Source organism: Zerene cesonia, unplaced genomic scaffold, assembly GCF_012273895.1.
Source record: "Zerene cesonia ecotype Mississippi unplaced genomic scaffold, Zerene_cesonia_1.1 Zces_u009, whole genome shotgun sequence".
Taxonomy (NCBI): domain Eukaryota; kingdom Metazoa; phylum Arthropoda; class Insecta; order Lepidoptera; family Pieridae; genus Zerene; species Zerene cesonia.
In genome coordinates, this window is record NW_024045139.1 from 186,075 (window position 1) to 209,108 (window position 23,034).

Sequence of the window (23,034 nt, forward strand, 5' to 3'; positions counted from 1 at the left end):
ACGGAGAGGCTACCTTTACGTAAGTTCATGGGCGGTGGTGATCCACCAGCTGAGATGTCTGCTATAACAGCTAAAAACAATAAATCCAGTCCATCCAGTACCAAATGATTTTGATCGAGCTGAATAAAGCAGTGGGTAAAGTATCCGATCGTAATGTCCAATGACCTTTATATTAAACAGGTTATGCATAAGCATAAAGACTAAAATATAAATGTAGTTTAAAAAAACAATTACCAAGCAAAACATTTTAATTGTCTATGACTCTGTGAATAAAAGTTTCAATTCTACGAACTGCCTTCCTTTCATTATAATTACCGTATATTGATTTTTATAAGAATCATAAGTTCGATGACATGTGACATCTGCCAACCCGCACTTGGCCAGCGTGGTGGATTATGGCCTGAACCCTCATAGGAGGCCTGTGTCCCAGCAGTGGGAACAATAGAAGGGCTGATGATGATGATGATGATGATGATTGATTTTTATAATATTGTATTAATTTTGTATGTTCAAAATATAATTTACCAGTTTCCCGCATATGATGTGAACCTGTCACATCTGAACTTGTGACTAAAAGTAGTAAATTCATCATTGTCTTACAAAAACTAAACACAATATTACACATATGTTATGCGCGTGAGTCATAATTGATCATTCCTTTTTACTAATTTCTGATGAAACAAGACAGATTTTCGTGTAATGTTAGAAGTTATTTATTAATACAATTATAAAACTATCTACTAATATTATAAATGCGAACGTTTGTAAGTGTGTGTATGTTTGTTGCTCTTTCGCGCAAAAACTGCTGAACCGATCGCAATGAAACACGTTAATACGTAGATAGCTGGACAACTAGACACATAGGCAAGTTTTTATCCCGATATTCCTACGGGATACGGACTTACGCGGGTGAAACCGCGGGGCGCAGCTAGTATTATTATAACTGCAATCGATTTTTTGTAGAATACAAATTGAGTATAATGACAATGAATATAATTGACTGTCAATTGAATCGTAGTTATACCTATACTAAAAAATGTCCCCCAGCTCAGTTTCCCGCTATTAAATTAAATAAAAAAAAATTTACCGCAATGACATTTCAATTGTGTGTCCTCATTTGTATATTGGTTCGAAAAATAAAAATACATTTCATATTTACCTTATAATGTTTCGTTGAATGATTTTTTTATATCCCACTAATATTATTAACGCTAAAGTTTTTAATTATGGCCATGCATACTTAAAAACTTCAGCGTAAATTATCCATATGCATTTAAGCCTGGTATCACGCGAGTGACGCCGTGAGTTACAGCTAGTTTACTCTATATTATATATTATATATACTAAGGTAATATCCAAAAATGAAGGTTCTCAAATCTGCAGTGTATATTTTTATTTTTGTTTGCTACTCGATTACTCTCTGGGTTTTCAACCGATGGTCTGACTGATGTCTCAAATTTTTTGGTCTGGGTATCGCATGTCGCGTGACGGTCAGCCGCGGAGTAGGGATGAAGTAAAAGGCGCTCATCAAAGCAGCCGAGGCCAATATGGCGGCGTCTATAGTTCCATCAGCTGACCATTATATATCTATAATGTGTAAAAAAAGTGTCACTTTTACCGAGGTTTCATAAAACCACACAATCCTTTTTACACGCTTTTTATTAGCTTCACCTGTATGTTTGTATGTTTGTTTGTATGTTTGTTTGTAACCGACTTCTTTGGGCGCGATTTTGACCCACTTTAAACGGCCAGATTTCGTTCAAACTTTGTAGATTTATTGAGGGCCGATGACAATAATACACTAATTTGATAAAATTATTCCATTTTTCAATTTGCAAAATATGATAAAAGCGTGTTTTTTAGTTTTTTTTAACTATTATAATATATTATTATGTGTTTGACAGGGAATTGTCGTATGGTTCCATTATCAACAACTTCCACAAGTAGGAGGAAGTTATCAATTCGATTATATTTGTTGGTTTGATTTTTATAATTATTTTCTTATTTGAAAGCTGGTGCTTCCCATGTGCCCCTATTTATATATTAAATTTAATATTAAATTTAATATATTAAATTTAGTCTAGTACAGACATTTGAAGGTGATTACGTTTTTTTTTTGTTAAAGTAATTATAGAATCTTGAGTGACACCTCCTCTCGGGGACTATCCATCAATATATTCATCGGTCTGTACTTTGTGTCATCTTTTATTTTACTGGCAATTTTATGTTGTTATTTATTTAGACATCTTTGCTTAAAATAGTAATCTAAATTCTAAACTGATAGATATATAAAGAGGAAAGATAGATGCAAATACTATAAAGAGGAAATATTATATTGTTTGAAATGTATAGAACTCCGAAACCACTCGGACGATTTGAAAAACACTTTCACAAGAAGAAAGCTACATTATTCCCGTGAGTCCGGCACGCTGGCCACGTATTGGTTGGCAGATATCACATGTCTTTGAACTGTTGATTTATTTACTCGCAAAGAGATTAAAAAAAACATTCGTTTCAATCACGTTGTTCCGGTCTTGAACCTTCGACTTTTCGATTGCAGTCCGATGTCCTAACCACTGAGCCACCACTATTATCCTAATACCTAATTTTTATTTCCATACAAAAGTAGGTGATAGACATAGTTATGACACGAGGAACAGAAATAAAATTGAAATGCCTGTTTTCCGGCTTAGTAAAGTAATAAATTCATTTATGGGACAGGAAAAGGACAATGCGATTCAACAATAAAATTCCTCATATTACGTATTAAATCGTTTAGTAGTGCTAAATTCAAAAACTATATTTAAAATGTATTAGTTCAGAGAGCCTACTATAGCATTAATGAGTATATGGAAGATGACAATCCATGGAATGTTGTCGCTTAAGAGCCACAGATCAGCTCATTAGCATCATTGTTATGTACATGTTACATATTATGTAGAATTTAAATGTAAAATTGATATCATTTTAAAAGAGCAACTAAAGAGTTTCTTGCCGGCTCTTCTCTGTAGAAACTGCCTTCCGAACCGGTGGTAAATGTTTTAACTGTGTTATGTGACGATTCAAAAGTGCTTCTATAAGAAGTCTAATTGAATGAATAAATGTTTGAGTTTGAGTTTGAGCTCAACTTATACTCATTCTAGATTATTATGTATTCTGTTGAAGTACATACAAGTCTATTACTAAAATACATATTTACTTCAAACATAGGTGTATTACTCAGCACGAACCACAGCAAACATGGAATATTACATTAATATTATCCAACTTATATTATTAAATGTTACCTCTTATTAAATCTATGCTTCACTATCACTACATAGTATAAAGCAAAGTCGCTTCTCGCGTCTATATGTATATATCCTTAATTCTTTCGCTGTCTGTGTGTCTGTATGCTTAGATCATTAAATTTAAACAACTCATTTTGATGGGATTTTGATGTCTTAAAAGATAAAGTGATTCAAAGGAAGGTTTATATGTATGATAATATCTATTAAACTTCTCGTGCGAAGCCTCGTTTGTTTGTTTTATCGCAGTAATTTCATGAACTACTACAAACAGTAGTTCATAAAATTGCGTAATGAGTGCTACTAATTGAAATTACAGATTGATGTTGATTGATTACTCAAGTTAGGAAAAAACACTTCACTGCAGTCCAAAGTTCAGATATAAAGGTTGTTAGACAACCATTTAATTACAGTCCAAGGTTTTTAGAATGACTAGGTAGTATTTAGTGCTAGTCATGGTGATTGTGCTTAATTTATTATCAGTTCATATGAAATGCAATTTATTTTGAGAGGAGTCGGTTAAATTGTCATTATGATATTTACATTTGGTATGATATAATATTAAAATTATGAAAATCATCACATAGAATAACAGAACACAGAAACACAGTGTCATGCCACGATTTCACGCCGGTTTTCTGTGGGGGTGTTACTTCCCCGGTGCGAGCTGGCCCAACTCGTGTGAAAGCGAGCTCGACTACCACAATAAAATACACACCAGTTATGAAGAAGAGGATTGTAATATACCATCCTCAATCTGAAATCCCAAACAGCGCAAATCTATGGAAACTTACATGTATTTGTACATTTATTCAAATATATAAAAACTGTGTGCAACCCACGTTTCGACCCAATAGGTATCAAATAGGTTTTTTTAAATGTCATAGTTGACAAGGAAGCTTGTGGGTCGCCTGACGGTAAGCGGTGAGCACTACCCATAAACATTTGTGATTATATGCCTGTACAAATCACTAACTTTATTGATTTAGAGATAAGGAAAGAGGAAAGAAAAGGTTCAGAATACTTAATAGATTTCTTGGCTTAGCCATATCAGATATACTTTTGTATTTACAATATATTTAATATATCAAAGCAAAGATAAAAAAATGTCACAGCATATTACTTAAGTATATAATTAAAAAATCAAAGGACGCAAAAGCGTCTGTTTTCGTTATTCCCCATTACAAAAGTTATATTTTACTAAAGCTTATATTTTAATGTTATTTCTCTAATAAATTATTGACCAATTTAATTTTGACCCACACTTTCGACTATATTGTGTATTTATCCTTGACCCGTCGGTGGAAGAAATGGCTTTTAGCCACAAGGCCGCAAATCGTATACAAAATCCTTTGTCACAATTATTATGATATATTTTGTATTTTTATGTATACAATGAAGAATAAATAAATAAATAACATTATTTATTTATTAAGTTATAGTCAGTAAGTTATAATCAGTGAGTTATTTCTATAAAACAACGTATGATATTCTTTTTCGAGACTTATTCCTTAATTAATATTTAATAATAAATCGTAATTACCTACATCATCTCGAAGAAAACTTCACCAATACAGGTTCATTGGGACGTAATACTAAATCAGCTTTAATACTGGGCCGATATCCTTTCTCGATTGGTGACAATTTAAAATTGCGAACTATTTCACTTAACATGCATTTCATTTCTTGCATTGCAAACCGTTGACCTGAAAGGAGAGATATTTTTCAGAAGACATATCTATATAGAGGAAATCTATCATATTAATATCTATCATATTATATAGAGGAAACTTTTGTATTTTTGTATGTTTGTAACGTTTTCACGTACAAGCTGTTTACCGATTTCAAAAATTCTTTCACCATTGGATAGCTGTGTCATCACTGATTATCATATATATATATATATATGACGAGCGAACGAAGACGAGGCGAACAGCGAGTAGCTTATAAAATACTCTAAATATTTGACCTATCTATTACGTCCATCCAAGGAACGAAGCGTTAGTGCGACTCAATAATACGAAAGTGTTCTCACAGGGTTCCTTAGGTATCTATAACTATTGTGAGTATATATTGTAATAATTATTTAAGAGTTTGAATAAAAGTGTTAAATTCTGTTTTTGTCTTTTGCTGCTCGAAATTTCATAAAAACCGATCAATTGAAATTCCATTCGCTGCCCTATATGATGCCTGAGTTGACATATATAATAAACAATGAGAACACTTTATTATGAACATACCAAAGCAATTTTGATCCAAGGCAAACGTTTGTCTTGTCCCCATCAACACAACATTCCGGGAATACTTCAGGACCCGGAAACAAATGTACAATAACTCATGTGAATCTTAAAAACCTACCAATACAGTTCCTGGGCCCAGCGCTAAAGGGTAAATAGCTGAAGTTAGTTTTATCCCCATTCAGGAATCGTTCCGGGCGGAACACTTCAGGATCCGGGAACAAGTCACCGCGCCGCTGCAATTCATAGATGTGTATGATCACTTCATAATCTCGTGGAATAACCAGATCATCTGAAAAGAACGAAAATTATGTACATCTTACTGTTCAAAGTAAAATCTTTACGCATTTAACGCGCGTGCAGAATTTGGCTTTGAATGATGTTTATTTTTAAATAAGCATTCAAAGTATATTACACACTCTTTACTCTTTTGTCTGTTGTTATGGTCAAATTTCCACAACTGGACAACTTCTAGATATAATGATTATTTTTTAAACCGCCTTCAAATTGTCAGAATAAGACGAAATTTAAATGGTCCCACTAGCGTTATCGTATTAAATTCGAAATAAGATTCATCTGCTCAATATGATCATTACATTATATACCACAAAAAGGTCCTCCACGTTCTTATGGAGGTCCACTCCAAATAATCAACTGGGACCAAATGACAGCAACTTCTTATAGACTATATACACAACAATAATCATGTCAATAGGTTGAAATCTCTAGAAGTTATCGAGTAACTCTTCTTGAATAAGTTTATGTTTGCATCATTTATAAATATTCATAAGTTATGTAATAAAAATCAATAAATTAAAAAAAAAAAAACTAAAGTCTGAATTCGACTGTTAATTCAAAACCACCTTCGTTATTCGCGACGTCGGTTAAAAATACTAATTTCTTATAAAATACCTAACACCAGTTCTTCAGTAATCTCTCTCCCAATTAACGGCACGCTGGGATAAAGCCTTAGTACTTCTTTGATAACCGCATCTAAGTACTTCATCTCAGCGAGATCTGATGTGTTGGCTGTCCTTGTCGAATCTCCAAACGTAATCTTGCATTCTTCAAACATTTTCTCCTAGAATATGCAAGAGGAATGCAATTCTCTTTAAAATTGGTAAAGAATTCCGTGTAATACAAATTTAGACAATGAATGCGGATAAAATTATATTATTAATTACGTTCTGGGTCACCCTATATCATCACTACATAGTATAAAACAAAGTTGCTTTCTCTGCCCCTATGTCCCTATGTATGCAAAAATCTTTAAAAGTACGCAACGGATTTCGATGCGGTTTTTTTAATAAATAGAATAATTCAAAACCAAAGTTCATATGTATAATAACATCTATATTTATTATTACTCCGAATATAACGCGTGGGAAACTAGTATTATATACGACTAGAATTCCATTTTGTGTTGTGGCAATTGAAATGAAACGTTTATTAAACGATTAGATTTTTTACTAACAAGGAGATTAAGATCAAGTTATGGACATTGTGGGTCTAGGTCCTAGGTCCTAGGGGACCTAGGTCTTATTTTTAATCACTGTACCAAGAAGAAGTAACTCACAGCTGTCATAGGATTCTTCCAGTAGGATTTGAAAGAGCACTTTTCCTTTAATTGAGAAATTCTCGGGAGATTAATAGACTACTTGGCATCACAATAAGACCCATAAATAATTGCTCGTTCGCAGCCAATTTAAATAAGTGGATTCATTATATTCATTATTCAATTAATTGGATTTATGTTAATCCGTGTGGTGCTGTGATTAAGGCTCACGACTTAAATAAAAATTTAGAAAATCTAAAGCAGACGCGTGTGCAAAATTTCTTAACTACCATATCACCACAGATTAATTATTGAAAGAACCTTAATGAGATCCTTGAATGAACATACAGAAAAATGATTTGAGGGTTTCGCACCCATGAGGTAAAATAGGACCTTATTACTAAAACTTTGCTTTGTCTCTCTGTTTTTCTGTCTGTTTGTCTGTTCAGCCGTCCGTCACAAAGCTGTATGTATATGAGATGACATGTTTCTGTTACCGCTTTAACAGCAAATAATAAAAAAATCGAGATTAAGCAACGGTTGTTAAGGTCATAAATTGGATGGGTGACCAATTTAATTGCTCATTAGCTTATACTTAAAAGTTACACAATTTCTCTTGTATAAAGAAAAATTGATTATGCAACAACTGCTGATGAATCAAAAAAAATAAATACAACAATTCTTAATGTCAAGTTCGAGTTGTACTTGATCGATTTTATTTGATTTTTATTGAATACCTGCACATCTTCATGATCAGCCAAGAGCATAAGCCCAAATGTCAACGCCAGCGCCGTTGTATCGTGACCCTGAAACGGATAATAAATGAAAAGTAGTATTTTCTTGTGTCTGATTTTACACCAGTGTTATACATTTAGAAATTGAACACTTTTTAACGGAACTTAAACGCGATTTATTAATTATATTACTATTACGTTAACCCAACGTTTCGAACAATTTACAAAGAGCGTGGTCACGGGGAGACTGGCGTATATAGAATAAATCACGTTAAATTCTTTAAAAAGTCTTTAATATTTAAATGAAACATTACAAAATGTGTCTTACTAAACATAAAATAAGAACAAATTCTCTTTAAATTATTCACTCGCAAGCGTAATACGATAAGAAAGTTCTAAAAAAGAAATATTCACCAACGACCCCATTTTGTCTTGACGGCCATTTGAGAATTGAAATTGTTAATAAAAAACGGAACTAAAATGGACTAAATTTTAATCGGATCACACGGGAGGTATCAGCTTTCAAATTAAAACAGGGATTGTCTTAAACGGTTCACCCAGTAACAAGTTACGTAATAAACACCAATAACATTCGCATTGAGCATTTTTGACACACAGCTCCTCTATTTTTGATGTCGGTTAAAAACGTAATAGGAAGAAACCAATTGGAAAATGAGAGATTGATAAAACAACTGCTAGTCACTGTGACTAAACTTGTTACATTAATGCATGGATGACGAATCATTTTGTTCCATTTATTATACTAGATGCTCGACCCGGTTTTTCCTGGATGGACCCAGGATAGGTACCAAATAAAACATAGTTTTTGAGCCTCATATATAACGAGGTTTCCTAATGGTAAAAGAATTGCATTCGGTTTAGTAGATCCCGAGATTACCCCCAACATCTTCACAAAAACATTACCTTTTTATGGACAATGATGCAGTGGAATATATGTTTTATTGAAATCAGTATAAAAAATATTTATTAATTACCTTTCTTCATCATAGTTTACATGTAATAAGTCAACATTATCGAAGCTGACATGTTTACGTTAGCCATCTGACTTACGAAATGTGTCAACCAATCTAAAAAATTTAATCAATTTGGGCCATTCCTTTGTGAGCTACGCTAACAATAACAGACACAGAGATACACATTTATAAAAATACTCGTTTGCAAAAAGGATAATTCAATATAACGTAACTGGTTTTAACAAAAAAATTAACAGCTTTCAAATTATCAAAACTATACCTAAGACAATTAAATAAAAAAATAAATCAGTCCAACTCAGTCGAAATTTCTAATGTGGCGGAGCCAAAAAATATAATCGAAATGATTAAATCTTCTCTCTTTTAAGTTTGGAAATCCATAGAAATATAATAGCGGCTTAATGTTACGTTTCCCATAAAATTTCATTACCTAATATCGGTTCATTTTTAATATTGAATTTTTCGATGAAATCGTTTGTATGGAACCATAACGCCTACTTTGATTCAAAAGAAAAAAACAAGCCTATTGTTCCAAGACATAAAAATATGGTACCCTTTCTGAAGTCGGTTCAATATTAATTTAGCTTAATCTAATTAATACGATATCGGTACATCGAATCCACGTCGTGTTCTACGCAAAGCATATCAAAGAAGTCCAAATTCCGGATATCTGTTACCTTTTCCAAAGGTATTTACTGAAACTACACAAACCGGTTATCAAAGGGAGTGGGTTAAATTGCATCCCGATTCAGTGTATCAATCACAGTGGAACAAGACTGGCTAAATTGTAGTTTATTCAATATGATTGAGTTTACCTCCCGTTAGGGCTGTCTCTAAATGCTTACAACGGTTATATGTAATCTAAGACAACCTCCTGGGTAAAGTTGCACGGGGACTAAATTATCTATGAAACAAGTATCGAACTCAACTCACGGCCGATAAATTTCATAATTTTATTGTATCTAATAAAGCAACTAAAAAGTTGAGATCCTTTTTAAAAAAATAAAGCAAAATTTCTATTGATCCATCATGTAGATGCTATTAGACAAGAGGATACTTTTAACCGACGTAAAATTGGCGAAAGTGTGGAAAATAAGTAAAAACTAGGTGTCGAATAAGACACTAAACTGCTTCGTCTTGACATTGCAAAACAATCGATTCTCATATCAATAACATTTCTTAAATTTAATGCAGTTTATGTTTTATTTAAAACTGTTTATTAGTTTTATTAGAATAAGTGAAATATATATAAAAATCCGATAGATATAGTTGACGTGTAATACGTAAAAATAAATTGACAACCCTGAAACTTAAAGTAGTAGAGTAAAGTGAAGAGTGGTGCTTTAATCGTCTTTCAATTTCTCAAATTCGAGACAATGAATTACAATTTAAATACTTGGAAGCGATTTCTAATAATTGTTGTATCGTTATAAAAGCGAGAAGCGCATATCCATTGGCCCTACCTCTGGAAATGTTCATGGAAGGTGGTCATTGCTAACCATCAGGGAAACCACAAGCTCAGTTGCCCACTATTACATAAAATTATTAAAAAACGGCTCACCTCAAACATAAACGTATTCACTTCATCTCTTATCCCTTCCATATCTATTTCCCCTTTGCTCTCTGCGTCCAACAAGAGATCCAGCAGAGCCATTCTCCTCTTGCCCGTTGCCGATGACTCTGTTTCATTTTTCTTCTTTCTTTTCTCCTCAATTACAGTATTTGTGAAGAAACAAATCTGCTCTAAATGTTTCTTAAACTGTCTGCCAGTTGGTGTTAAATAAAACACAATGTCGTAATACAACCAGAATCGTGTTAAGCGACGATAAATCGCCTGTCCGATGCCTAAAATGGCCTTCTTGTACTCAGATTTGGCGGCACTGATTTCTGAATTCAATCGAATGCCCATTGCGGTTTCTGAAAGTCAATAAATATATACTAGTGTTTTAAATTGAAGACATAGAGTTTGTTGTAGATTACCCAAAGAGTGAATTCGGTATTTCAATTATGTATCTTAATATTTATTAGAAGTGAAATTGACACCTCTCAGAACCCAATTATATGACGTGGACACGGTTATTGCTGGAATATATCCTACTTCCTACTTGCTACTAATATTATAAATGCGAAAGTTTGTAAGGATGTGTGTGCGTTTGTTGCTCTTTCACGCAAAAACTACAGAACCGATTGTAATGAAATTTGGTACGTAGACAGCTTGACAACTGAAATAACATATAGGCAACTTTTTATACCGATTTTCCTATGGGATATGGATTTACGCGGGTGAAACCGTGGGGCACAGCTAGTTTAAAATAAGTCAAATGTTATCGACATGCATAGGCATCCACCACACATAACAGTAACATTTTATACCAAAGATACACTTCACACAGAAAGGACACAGTTGTGAAAATTACAAATGAAAAAAACATATTTCAGCTACTGTAACTGTTTTTAAGTATAAATACATGTAGAAGAATCTCTTGATAGTCATTAACCTCAGGAAATAAGGACAGTTATTATAACGATTGTGTAAGGCGTGGCCAGTATATAGAAAAGAAAAGAAAAGAAATTATCTTCGTCATATTAAAGAAGCTACCGCAAATCGCATATAGAGTATAATCGCTGATAAAAGCCATGACGTCGAGGGTGCGTTCGCCGCGCTGCAGGCGCGCGCGCAGGTCGCCCACCAGCGCGCGGCTCTCCTCCTCGAACACGCGCGCGAAGTTCTTCAGGATGTCGAAGTGGAACGCGGGCGTGAGGATCTTACGCCGCTTGTGCCACTTTGTACCTATGGTGGGATAATTTCGTACCTATAGAAACATCGTCTTTGTAAATAAATCTGTACCACCATTGCCCGTTTATCGAATCTCGATGGTAATGTCTATTTCATAAAAGGTGGAAATAAATGCTTTGAATCCCATATCTATATACACGTGATGAGATCCGACTTATTTGATCGTTGGCCTGTGTTAAGTTTTCCATGAAGTGTACAAGCACAGATAATATAATGTACAACTGATGGTAGAAATTACGTACCTGTACTAATGAGCAACCCTGTCCCAAGCCAGGGTTTGAGAAACAGGTACCCTTTACTTTTTGTTATATTCTTCGAATTTGTTAAAACAATCTGAAAAATAATAACTTTCATTTTCTAACTATGGTCCATTGATGTCGTGAATACTTAATTACAGTATTTCTTTTTATATTTATCCTCTGGTTTTGCTATAATCCCCTTTTTATCCAGAAATATTTATTGTACCTACATTATCATATAAATACCATTGCTTGGCGACAGCATTTTCCACGTTTTGGACGGTTGACGGAAAGACCTTTTTTTATTGAAACCTCCATTTAACACGTTCAAATTAACGTTTTCAAAATCGTGCTTAAACTCATATTTAAGCACGATTTAATTTGGCTGGATGAAATCGCTACATTTGCGATAAGACCACCAATTGCTTCAATTTAAGGTTATATCGAAACCTTATCTGGGTGTTAAAGTTTCAATAGAACTTTTAAGTTTTAACTAAAGTTTTTACTATTGTTTCTTATTCCCGACCAATCCTGATGAAGGCGCAACGAACAGAGACTGTAAAGTATAAAAAAAAAATTAATTCTTTTCGACATTGCAATAGATTACATATTTCCATTACCTCGATATCCTTAGGATCATACAAATGGATAACATTGGAGTTAAATATTTTCAATCTGACGCGATGGCCGTATTCCTTCGAGAAACCCGTTAAAATTGTAAATATTTCACCTGAAACATACATTTGAATTTACTGTATTTTGTGACACATATTAAATATTTTTTCTTTTAAAGAATATAAATTTTGATATAACCCATGAACACACCCTAGAATTTAATTTTCTGTCAAATATTTAAAAATCAGATAATATAAAAAATTATACATACTTTCATTAAGTCCGAGGAATATGGGCAAACTCCCGACAATGGGCCATCGAGGAGGCCCGGGCAAATTATCAACATCTGACTTCTCACTACGCCACAAGGACCATATCATTAGTATCACCATACATACTACTAATTCATAGAACATTGTCACTGAAATACGTTAGGAAAAACAATTTTTAGTAGTTTTTTATACGGTCTGGTAAAAAAGAATGTCGTATAAGGTACCACTAAAAGATATCTAATTTAGTATTTTCTCGTGTTTAATTTTACGCGAGTTTTATACATTTACAAATTAAAGACTTTTTAACGGATTTTAAACGCGATTTATCTAATTTAGTCAAAGACGATTCCGGTTCCCAGGGAATTTCGAAAATAAAAACATACTATCGTTTTGCCAAATTTCATCCAAAACGGCTCAGTGGTTTACTCGTGAAGAAGAGACAGATACACATAGCTACTTTAACATCAACAATATTAGAAGGTACTTACTACTTACTCATGATGTAGATTGCAGATGTACAGAATTGTTTTTAACTGAATCATTGATAAAGTTTTCAACATAAAGTCCGACATTGCTGCCTCGTTATTTGCCGATAGTTCTAACAATATCCAACTACCCGCTAACTGTTCGAATTAAAAGTTTGAATGTACCCGCATCATTCGACAGAATATCGCTTTTCGTGTTTTTTAATCTACATCTTATACCTTTAAACGAGCAATTCTTGTATATATATATATATATATATATATATATATATATATATATATATATATATAATTGGAATCTCGGAATCGGCTCCAACGATTTGCATGAAATTTAGTATATAGGGGTTTTCGGGGGCGATAAATCGATCTAGCTAGGAATTTTTTTTTAGAAAATGTCATATTCGTGTTTTATTCGTGTTTTTTTTTTCCTGACATCTATTGCTGAATAATAATACTATTTTGCTTCGTAGATAGCTGGACAACTGAAATAATGTCATATTCGTGTTTTATTCGTGTTTTTTTTCCTGACATCTATTGGTGAATAATAATACTATTTTGCTTCGTAGATAGCTGGACAACTGAAATAACACATAGGCACTTTTTATACCGATATTCCTACGGGATACGGTTACGCAGCACGCTTACGCGGTTTCAACCGCGGGTCACACCTAGTCATAATATAATAATAGTGTGGCACTATGTATATACACTATGTGCAGAAGAACTTTTCAACCGACTTCAAGTAAAGGAGGATTTAGATTTTTTTTTCATTATTATTTTTTGATTTATTTACCTCAGAACTTTCGACTGGGACGTATATTCATGATTATATTTTTATTTTACCTTGCGTGTGGTCCTTTTTTAAGTTGGTTTACAATATTTCTGCAATTTGAAGGCGGATTTGTTGTTTTATTAATTATTGTTGTGGTTAATAATGATCATTATTCAGTTTCCAATCATAAAAATTAATTCAACTTGGGCTTACCTCAATTTGCTCCATCCAATTCTCTTTCGTGTGACGTGAGAGGACAAAATGTATTAAAATTGATAATTGATAAAGTTTAAACAATGTAAAAGTCCACTAAAATTGATCTGTATATATACAATCTAACTTGCATATATAATGGAGTTTTTAACCATAACAGCTATAATAGTAATTTATATATATTTGAGTAATTTATATCTAATTTTCAAAGGTTTTATTCGCGACTCACTCTCAAGAGATTGCAGGTTAAATGGGCAAATAAATATCTGAATCTATATTGCAACTATGTTTTTTGCAGCTTCTTTTGTGAGTAAATTACCTATTAGTCGACATTCATTTATAAATTATTTATAATTACTTATGTGTACACGAGGCGAGAGGATCGAAAGCGTCGCTGTCATTTAACCGACTTTGTTAAAAGGAGGTTAAATGACAGTAACAAAAGTTGCCTATATGTTATTCCAGTTGTCCAGCTGTCAACGTACCAAATTTTATTGCAATCGGTTCAGCAGTTTTTGCATAAAAAAGCAACATACACACACACATCCTTACAAACTTTCGCATTTATAATATTAGTAGGATATGATTATTAATAAATTAGACAACATTTTGTATTAATACAAAGCTAAACAAGTAATTATCATTTCATCATGCTAAATGAATTGATGACAAAAGACATTACGATTTAATAATGCTTGTATAAGAAGTTTAATTGTATAATTATATGTTTGTGTCTTAGTTTGAAAAGAAACAAGCGACAACAAGTTGTAAAATCTGCTTGCCTGGCTAGCTCTTGGATCATGGCTTAAGCCCAAATATGATACCTGGGGAGGTACCGTGGCGATTTAAAGCAGAATTATTTCAAGTGTGGAAATGAAACAGAGCTATCTAGCTCGTCGAGCGCCGTCCTTTTCTTTCGTCATTCTTTCCCTCACTGGAATAAATACTGCTTTAACACGTCATGGTAACTCCTGTAGGTATATCTTTGCAGTTTTCCTGGAAAAGACAATTATATATTTATTGTAATCTTAAATTATATATTTAAATTATATATTGATTATAATCTTCTATCAATTACAGCTATGATGGATATTTTGACATATTAATACAAGCGAAAGAAAAGCCTCTTTCATGTTCCTTCAAGGGTTGTAGAGAACGTTTTTTTATGTGGGGTTGTGGTTCCCGGTGTGAGCTGGCCCAATTCGTGCCTGAACTTGCTCGACTTCCTACATATGAAGAGTGTATCTTATACCTTTAAACGAGCAATTCTTGTATATATATATATATATATATATATATATATATATAATTGGAATCTCGGAATCGACTCCAACAATTGTCATGAAATTTAGTATATAGGGGGTTTCGAAGCGATAAATCGATCTAGCTAGGATTTTTTTTTTAGAAAATGTCATATTCGTGTTTTATTCGTGTTCTATTGGTGAATAATAATACTATTTTGCTTCGTAGATAGCTGGACAACTGAAATAACACATAGGCACTTTTTATACCGATATTCCTACGGGATACGGACTTACGCGGTTTCAACCGCGGGTCACAGCTAGTAATAATTAATGCGTGATTCTGTCAGTAATTATTTTTTTATCTAGAACATGAACAACTGATTTTTCTGAAATGCGCATACAATATTTGATTTTCATTTATATTTTATTATAATTTAGAGTATCAGCCCAAACTTATTACCTACACATTAACGTAATATTAAAATTTCATATTAACCACGTTTCATTATATTCACGTGTAAAGAAGCCTAACAAAAATATAATTAATGGGTAATTAAGAAAGCTACCTTTGAGAAACACAAAGTCTATCAAAAAGATTTTCACGTAAGATATTGCCAACATGCATAGGTACTTGTCCTCTGAAAAAGTTATCAGATGTCACGTAGAGCCAAGTGTTTAGCCCTATTTTAACAATCTCTACACCTAAGTTGAAATATTTGACTGGACCTTGGTACTTAAGAAGCGCTACAGTAACATTAAAATGTTAAGTATGGTTGCAAAATTTTTGAACAAATTTCCTAACTTTTTCCTTCGTAATCGGCCCAGCCATTCGGGTCTAATGCCATGATTATAATAATGTAGATTCATTCATTTATATGATAGATCCATAAATTTAGAAAATAACGACTTTTAAAGGGATTTTAAACGCGATTTACCATTATATTATTAACCCGACGTTTCGAACCCTTTACAGCGACCGTGACCGAAACGTGACGAAAATATAATGAATAAATCGCGTTTCAAATCCGTTTGAAAGTCTTTAATTTCTTAATGTATAATACTCGCGTAAAATCAAACACAACAAAATACTAGATCCATAAATATTAAACACTTTTTTTGTTTTTATAAAAAGTTTGCTTATAGTAAGTAAATAAGTGGTTTATAAATTCAGCTTATCATACAGATTATGATCGAAATCCGGCGAAACGCTTCAAACTGTCATGTCTTGGCATACCTTCTATTTCAATATAATTATTTTTACCAAAAAAGTTAACCGCCTTCACACTGTCAGAATATTAATGGGACAACATCGCAAGCGTTATATTAAAAAAGAAAATCATAAAAATCGCTTAAACCACTTTAAAGCTATGAGGTAATAAACTCAAAAAATAGTTGTATTAATAACCTCCTTTTCTGGAAGTCGGTTGAAAATGACAAAAAAGACAGACCAATGTCGGAATGATGGTGTAAATACACGAGTTTAATTTACGTGTCTGGGTCCCGGAAAAACGCATGAAAAACTATAACAATAGATTCGCATTCTAATTATCATCATTTCGTTGAATTATTTTCAAATAAACAATGCCACGGTAGAAGTAAATTCCATATTTGTAGTGAGACAAAGCGTTTCGTTTAATTAACTTTGCCCAGAGAGTAAACACCCTACATACAATGTGTATACAATGTTATAACACGCATTAATTAGTTACATAAAATTGTGACCATCATTACCGGCAAGATGCGAAGGCATTTTAATATCGAAGATTGTATCATGTATATATATGTTTATATAATGTACATATCTGGGTTTATAAACAACATCATTAACTCTTTCAAATCTTCTCTAATATGAAAATTAAATCGGTGCTTTACTAATCCTGATGATACCAATATTAGACCACGGTTACGCGTATTATGTTATCTGTGCTTAAGCGAAAGGAGGTAGGTAGGTATGTGTGTGTGCGTGTGTATATGTGTGTGTGTGTGTGTTTTTTTATAGTTTATTTCATTTGTTACGTTATATTATTATTTCATATAAATATATTAAATTTTGCATAAATAACAGTTTGAATATTTATATGTATGCATGTATAATTCTTCTGACTGGCACTCCAACAAGGGGCTACTGAAAATCAGCGCGCATTACGCATTACGCGTAGCACATGCTGAGTAGTTACTTTTTCAGCTCCACACTGATAAGTTACGAGTCCACCTTTTCACCGTCGTTTTGTAAAGATTTTTATTGGTTGAATGAATTTTTCATCAATTTCTCTGTTTAAACTAAAACTGCGCGTAATTCCTTCGTTGCTAGTATAATATTATACGTCGTGTCCATGTTTCGTGCAAAGTGGAGCTCTTCACATCCGCTGGACACATTCATTTCACTCCTTGTAAGCTCTAAGATTTATTTTCACTAGAAAAAGATCATTTCTCCAAGGCACTATCGTTCAATATCATTTAAATCCGTTCAGTGCACGTTTAAATAGCCTGAAGAGCTGTTAACCAAGAATTCTATCAGTATGGATATTGCAAATTTCTAGTTAAGGGGACTACACGAGATAAAATCGAGATTTATGGTATATGATCCGCCGTAATAAAAACAAACGGAAAATATATGATACTAAGCTGGAATCTGCGGCTTCAATCTCGTAGTCAAATGTAGCCTACGTTTATCTATAATCTATCTCTGTACTGAATTTCATACAAATCCAAATTTAGATTTTTGTGTGAAAGGTAAAAATTAAATACATGCATTGTTACAAACTTTGCGTTCATAGTATTAGTGGGATGGTTCTGGATATATGCTAATCCGATAATGTGTTAAAACATAATGACATAACGCTACGAAGTTGATTCGATACAAAAAAATACACAATTGTTCCTTTTAAAATTAAATTAAGTCATTAAATTATCAATTCATCCTTCACGCAACAATTGGTGATTTATTTGGCGCAATCTATAGGATATTCTTTCTATACATTTAAATTTCTTGTTAATAATTATTTTCTATCTTCATAAAGTTGTTTTTGACTCTGTTCTATGTTATGTTGCTTTTCTCTCCTCTATTATTTATCTCTCTTTACCGCATATTTATACAATCCTAACTCCTATATGCATTAATTTCTTATCTATATTTTTGTGCACTTTCTTGTATGTATTTATACACTTTCTACCTTTTCAAAATTTATATTTCCTATATCCAAAGGTTGCCTGGAAGAAATCGCTTCTAAGCGATAAGGCCGCCAAATTGTACAGTAGATATTGTATATTGGTTTTTGTTAACTGTATGTGCATTGTACAATAAAGTGTTAATAAATAAATAAATAAATATTCTATGTACCAACAATGCCGGCTGAAGATTTAAGACCGTCACGATAATTATAATATGTGTGCGTGAGATTTTCTAGCCGCAGTAATCCCCTTAAAAAGCTAACACACGTGGAAACAACTTTTCAAACCATCGACCCAATGCCGTTACCAACCTTTACCTCAGATAGTTGGAGCGTGAGGTTTTGTCGATGCAGTTCGCGCGAAGTTTTCTAGATAGGTATGTCATTTTAATACCAGTTCCATTACACGTGTAGCAGTGAGATAGTTACGCGATAATCATTAGAGATGATACTCATTGGATAATATTGCATAAATTACAACGTTTGCTGAACGTACTTTGTTTTCGTTCTCACAATTAAACATGAATGACTGGAAAATATAAACAACAATCGCATATAATAACACAAAATAAAACTTCCCTGCCGTAACAAATTCGGTGGTCTGGCGTGAAAATATTGCCTTTTATGTTTCTATTTTCAATATATACTATTTAGTTATTTTATTTATAACAGATGTATTAGCATTAATAAAATAGACATTAACAACAACAATCATTCAGACGAGACGAGAGAAGAGGAGACGATACTCCAACAATAAACTTCAATTCAATTATCAGAAAACATTTTTATTAATTTTCATGACTTAATACAAAACACTACGCTGCGCAATAGGTATATGACACTACGCCGCGACGTTGCCGCACTTCTCTCTCACGGATTATTGAATGAATTATTGTAAATGATAATGCACTTTGTTACTATTTTGATATTAATCGATTATCCATGAGAATTACATATTTTTAACTTTGACAAAAAAAATTATAGTGGTTTCAAAGAGCATTATAAACTAGTATACGTAGTGTTTTCATTTATTGCAGTATTGTAGTACCTAACACATAAGAGTTTAGTAAGGTAATAGTAGTATTGCCCTTTTCTCTTGATAGCAAACTACCTTTTGCCCCTCCACAGTATATTTATGAAGTCTACAGGCTTTAGATACTCTTGAACATAAATTTAATATGCAAATCATTCCCGCATAGAAGATACACGATGTAGGTATAAGGATCGGAGATAACTCATCAATGCTACCGCCGTACTTGTAAGGAAGTTGAAAGTCCACAAGCCTCGTTATCTTTTAAATACATACAAAAAGTACTCTTAAAGATAGCGCGAAAATGCAACTCATCCTATGTAGAGTACCTACTCTACATAGAATGAATGCGTTTTCGATCTCTACATAGAGAGTGCGTATAGAGCCGTACGAGACTCGGGAAATAAAGTCATCAGTGCTAGAGTGGCACACTAAATGACTAAGTACGAGAGTAACACAAACCGGTTTTTGGGCACGTTGCATGGATGACGTGGACGTGAACAACCATGGATGTAACATTAGAGCAAGATCCCAGGGTCACCGGACGTGAGATGTGGGGCGGTGTCAGACCTATATGCTCATAATCGTATGCCTTACTTGCTAGCTTAATGAAGCGGGCAATTTCAATGTATCATGTGCCCGGGTACATAAGAACATTACGCATTTCAAGTTTTTTTTTATGTCGTCTGCAATGGAGCTGGTCGATCGCCTGATGGTAAGCGCTACCACCGCCCGTTAACATTTGGAGAGGTATGAAGTCGATTGCAGACCTTAAGTCTCTACAAATGGATTGCCTATTTCATATTGGAAAGGGATGAAGAAACGATTGACGAAAGGAATAAAGGAAAGGACTGGGAAGGGTAAGGAATATGAGCCTCCGGCTCCCCCACTCACCTAACGAAACACAGCAGTATGCTATTTCGCGCCGGTTTTCTGTGGGGGTGTGGTACTTCCCCGTACGAACGGGCCCAACTCTTGCCGAACCGTGCTCGACTACCACATACAAAGTATTTACACACCTTTCATGCCTGCTTTTCACGTATATTGTAGACAATATACTTAGCAATACTAATAAGAAGCCAGTACTCCTAGACATGGCCGTAGGACTTAACAGACGCTCAAAGCACATAAAGTGTATGTGAAATCGTTTATTTTTTTTTAATATAGGAACTTTTCATTGAAATACAATTACGGTGAATAACAATTTAAGATGACACAACTTTCGTCGTCATCAAGTTATTCTATATCATTTGGATCGCATTTCCTTTTTTGTGTTGTAATTTGGTACGACATTGGCATGACATTGAATTAGTATTCAATTTAGTTATACGAAAGTTTTTTAGTTAGGCGATTCAAATTGTGATATAGAAAATAAACTAGTGTTAAAAAAAACAGCATTTTTTTTATATAATAGCGCACAACTGAGCTGGTGGTTCGACCGATGGGGTAAAGGAAAGGGAAAGGTTTAACCACTGGAAAGAAGGAATGGACTGGAACGGGTGAGGGAAAGGAAACGGGCCTTCTTTCTTTTAAAATATTTATTAAGGGTCTGGCGGTGCATACGATAGACCGATATTCTTCAATTCGCAGTCCTCTTGTAAAAAGTCCTTTATGAGTAATTTCTTCAGAGCAGTTCGTCGCACCTACGCCAAAATATACCTGATTTGTATATTCAGAGGTCTAGACATCAAATGTGGTGATTTCAAGCTTCCATCGTTAATGTATAATATTCAAAGTAAATATAAGATATGGATTTTAAATAAATATAGACAATTTACAATATACATCGAATTGTATTATGTTATTTATTCAAAGAAATTTCATTAATCATTATTCACTCAAGATACCTATCAGATCTTATTTTTAAAGTTCATGAAATTTGCGCTCCGCAAAACACGTTTTTTTATATATATTTCATTAAAATATTTTGCCTAAACTCTAAAGAATAACTTCAGCACTTTTTAACGGAGAAATGTTCTAAGACATGAATAGAATAACGCACGGGTATAACTATCCATAACATAAGAAAAGGAATTTAATGTTTATAGACCGTAAAGTCGATTTTACGGCTGTTCAAGCCAGTTATAAAATACAAGTTACCGCAAGAGTCTGCCCCTTGGCCTGCCGCAGTTCTTCTCGTATGAACATCATTTCTGGGCGCAAATCGCGATGGGCCTTTGGATCCATATCAACCTTTAGTTTCGGGTCTATGTTGGCCAGTTGTTGATCGCTGATAAAATGAAAACGATTTGTACGATGGATAATATACGTTACAAAAAAAGCTGAACCAACTTCTCTTTTATTTCTTTAATTCATTATTGACAATGGAACTGGTGCTACCGCCGCCATGAGCCTTTGGAGAATTTGAAGAGGCGTTTGGTGAGACCTTACGCCGCTATAAACGGATTGTCTACTTTAAATTGGAAAGGCATTAAGGAAGGATTGACGAGAGAAATAGAGAAAAAAACTGGGAAGGGTAAGGAAAAGATGTCTCTACTCCCAACACACAAAATCTCTTAAAAGGAACATGTGCTTCCGTTTTGGTAACACTAACTTGATGCTCCGCACATCTGATGAGAATTTAAGAGCGCGTATTTATTTGCTAATAAACTTTTCAACTAAACGATATGTCGCTGAATGTGATAACACTTTCCTAAATTCAGTGACGATGGAATTAAGGCGACTAAATTCAGTATAGTTTAAATATAGTAAGCTCATTTTATTTTATAATCTGAGATAGGTTCATACAAATTCGCTCCGACATCAGCTTCCAAAATTCCTGCCTCCTCCAAACTTTCGGGTTCTGCATCATCTTCATCATTTTTATCTGAAGACATGTTTACGCTTAAAAAATTCAATAAATTGATCTTAAGCAATTAGCTCCCTATTCTTTGTGTTTCACAATTGACAATGTAGATGTCTGTTAATTCCTTAAATCATTGATTAGTCCGAAAAAAAAACACTTTAAATTTCGAACAAGCTTCTTTTATATGCATACTAACATTAAAATAATAAATAGAAATTTAAATTTCTCCACCACCAATCTAATCCAATTTGTTATCATAATATGGTATATACCGTTATTACTTTATTAATAAGAACATTTTTCAGAGTATAAAAGGTAGATTTTATTATATGTAGAATAGAAATTATATAACGCCATCTAAAATTTTGTCTTGAATACTTATTGAATGTTTATAATCATGACATCTTGTGTCGTACCTAAGAACTAGTAAGTTTTTATTTATAGATTAAAAATGTTCATCAACAATAATTGGAACCCGAGTAGTAACATTTTTATCTTAAATCTGTTCTCAGAAATTATAATTTGCCTCAGATTTGACTTCTAGATTTTTAAAAGATGTTCTTAAAATAACAAATGCTGTATGTTT

General features: G+C 33.3%; 2 protein-coding genes across 2 annotated transcripts; both read right to left on the reverse strand.

The window, feature by feature from the left end:
* Nucleotides 1–4,835: 4,835 nt before the first annotated feature.
* Nucleotides 4,836–12,872, reverse strand: LOC119839150 (cytochrome P450 4C1-like). The gene is made up of 9 exons (XM_038365353.1): nt 12,728–12,872; nt 12,462–12,571; nt 11,845–11,935; nt 11,405–11,596; nt 10,367–10,722; nt 7,817–7,885; nt 6,437–6,605; nt 5,646–5,816; nt 4,836–4,993 (listed from the first exon to the last, which is right to left on the reverse strand). The coding sequence occupies exons 1-9, from the start codon at nt 12,870–12,872 to the stop codon at nt 4,836–4,838; spliced, it is 1,461 nt and encodes a 486-aa protein (XP_038221281.1).
* An 8,311-nt stretch (nt 12,873–21,183) lies between these two features.
* On the reverse strand, nt 21,184–22,479 carry LOC119839197. The gene is made up of 3 exons (XM_038365408.1): nt 22,391–22,479; nt 21,743–21,872; nt 21,184–21,285 (listed from the first exon to the last, which is right to left on the reverse strand). Exons 1-3 carry the CDS (start codon nt 22,477–22,479, stop codon nt 21,184–21,186), a joined length of 321 nt encoding a protein of 106 aa, XP_038221336.1.
* Nucleotides 22,480–23,034: the final 555 nt, after the last annotated feature.

Excerpts from the sequence above, each read along its gene's own strand:
- LOC119839150 (XM_038365353.1), bottom strand. The coding sequence starts at position 12,872 with ATGTTCTATGAATTAGTAGTATGTATGGTGATACTAATGATATGGTCC. Across the intron at positions 12,572-12,727 it reads ATTCCTCGGACTTAATGAAA|GTGAAATATTTACAATTTTA; the intron begins GTATGTATAATT and ends TGTATGTTTCAG. Across the intron at positions 11,936-12,461 it reads ATGATCCTAAGGATATCGAG|ATTGTTTTAACAAATTCGAA; the intron begins GTAATGGAAATA and ends ATTATTTTTCAG.
- LOC119839197 (XM_038365408.1), bottom strand. The coding sequence starts at position 22,479 with ATGTCTTCAGATAAAAATGATGAAGATGATGCAGAACCCGAAAGTTTG. Across the intron at positions 21,873-22,390 it reads GCTGATGTCGGAGCGAATTT|CGATCAACAACTGGCCAACA; the intron begins GTATGAACCTAT and ends TCATTTTATCAG. Across the intron at positions 21,286-21,742 it reads CCAAGGGGCAGACTCTTGCG|GTGCGACGAACTGCTCTGAA; the intron begins GTAACTTGTATT and ends ATTTTGGCGTAG.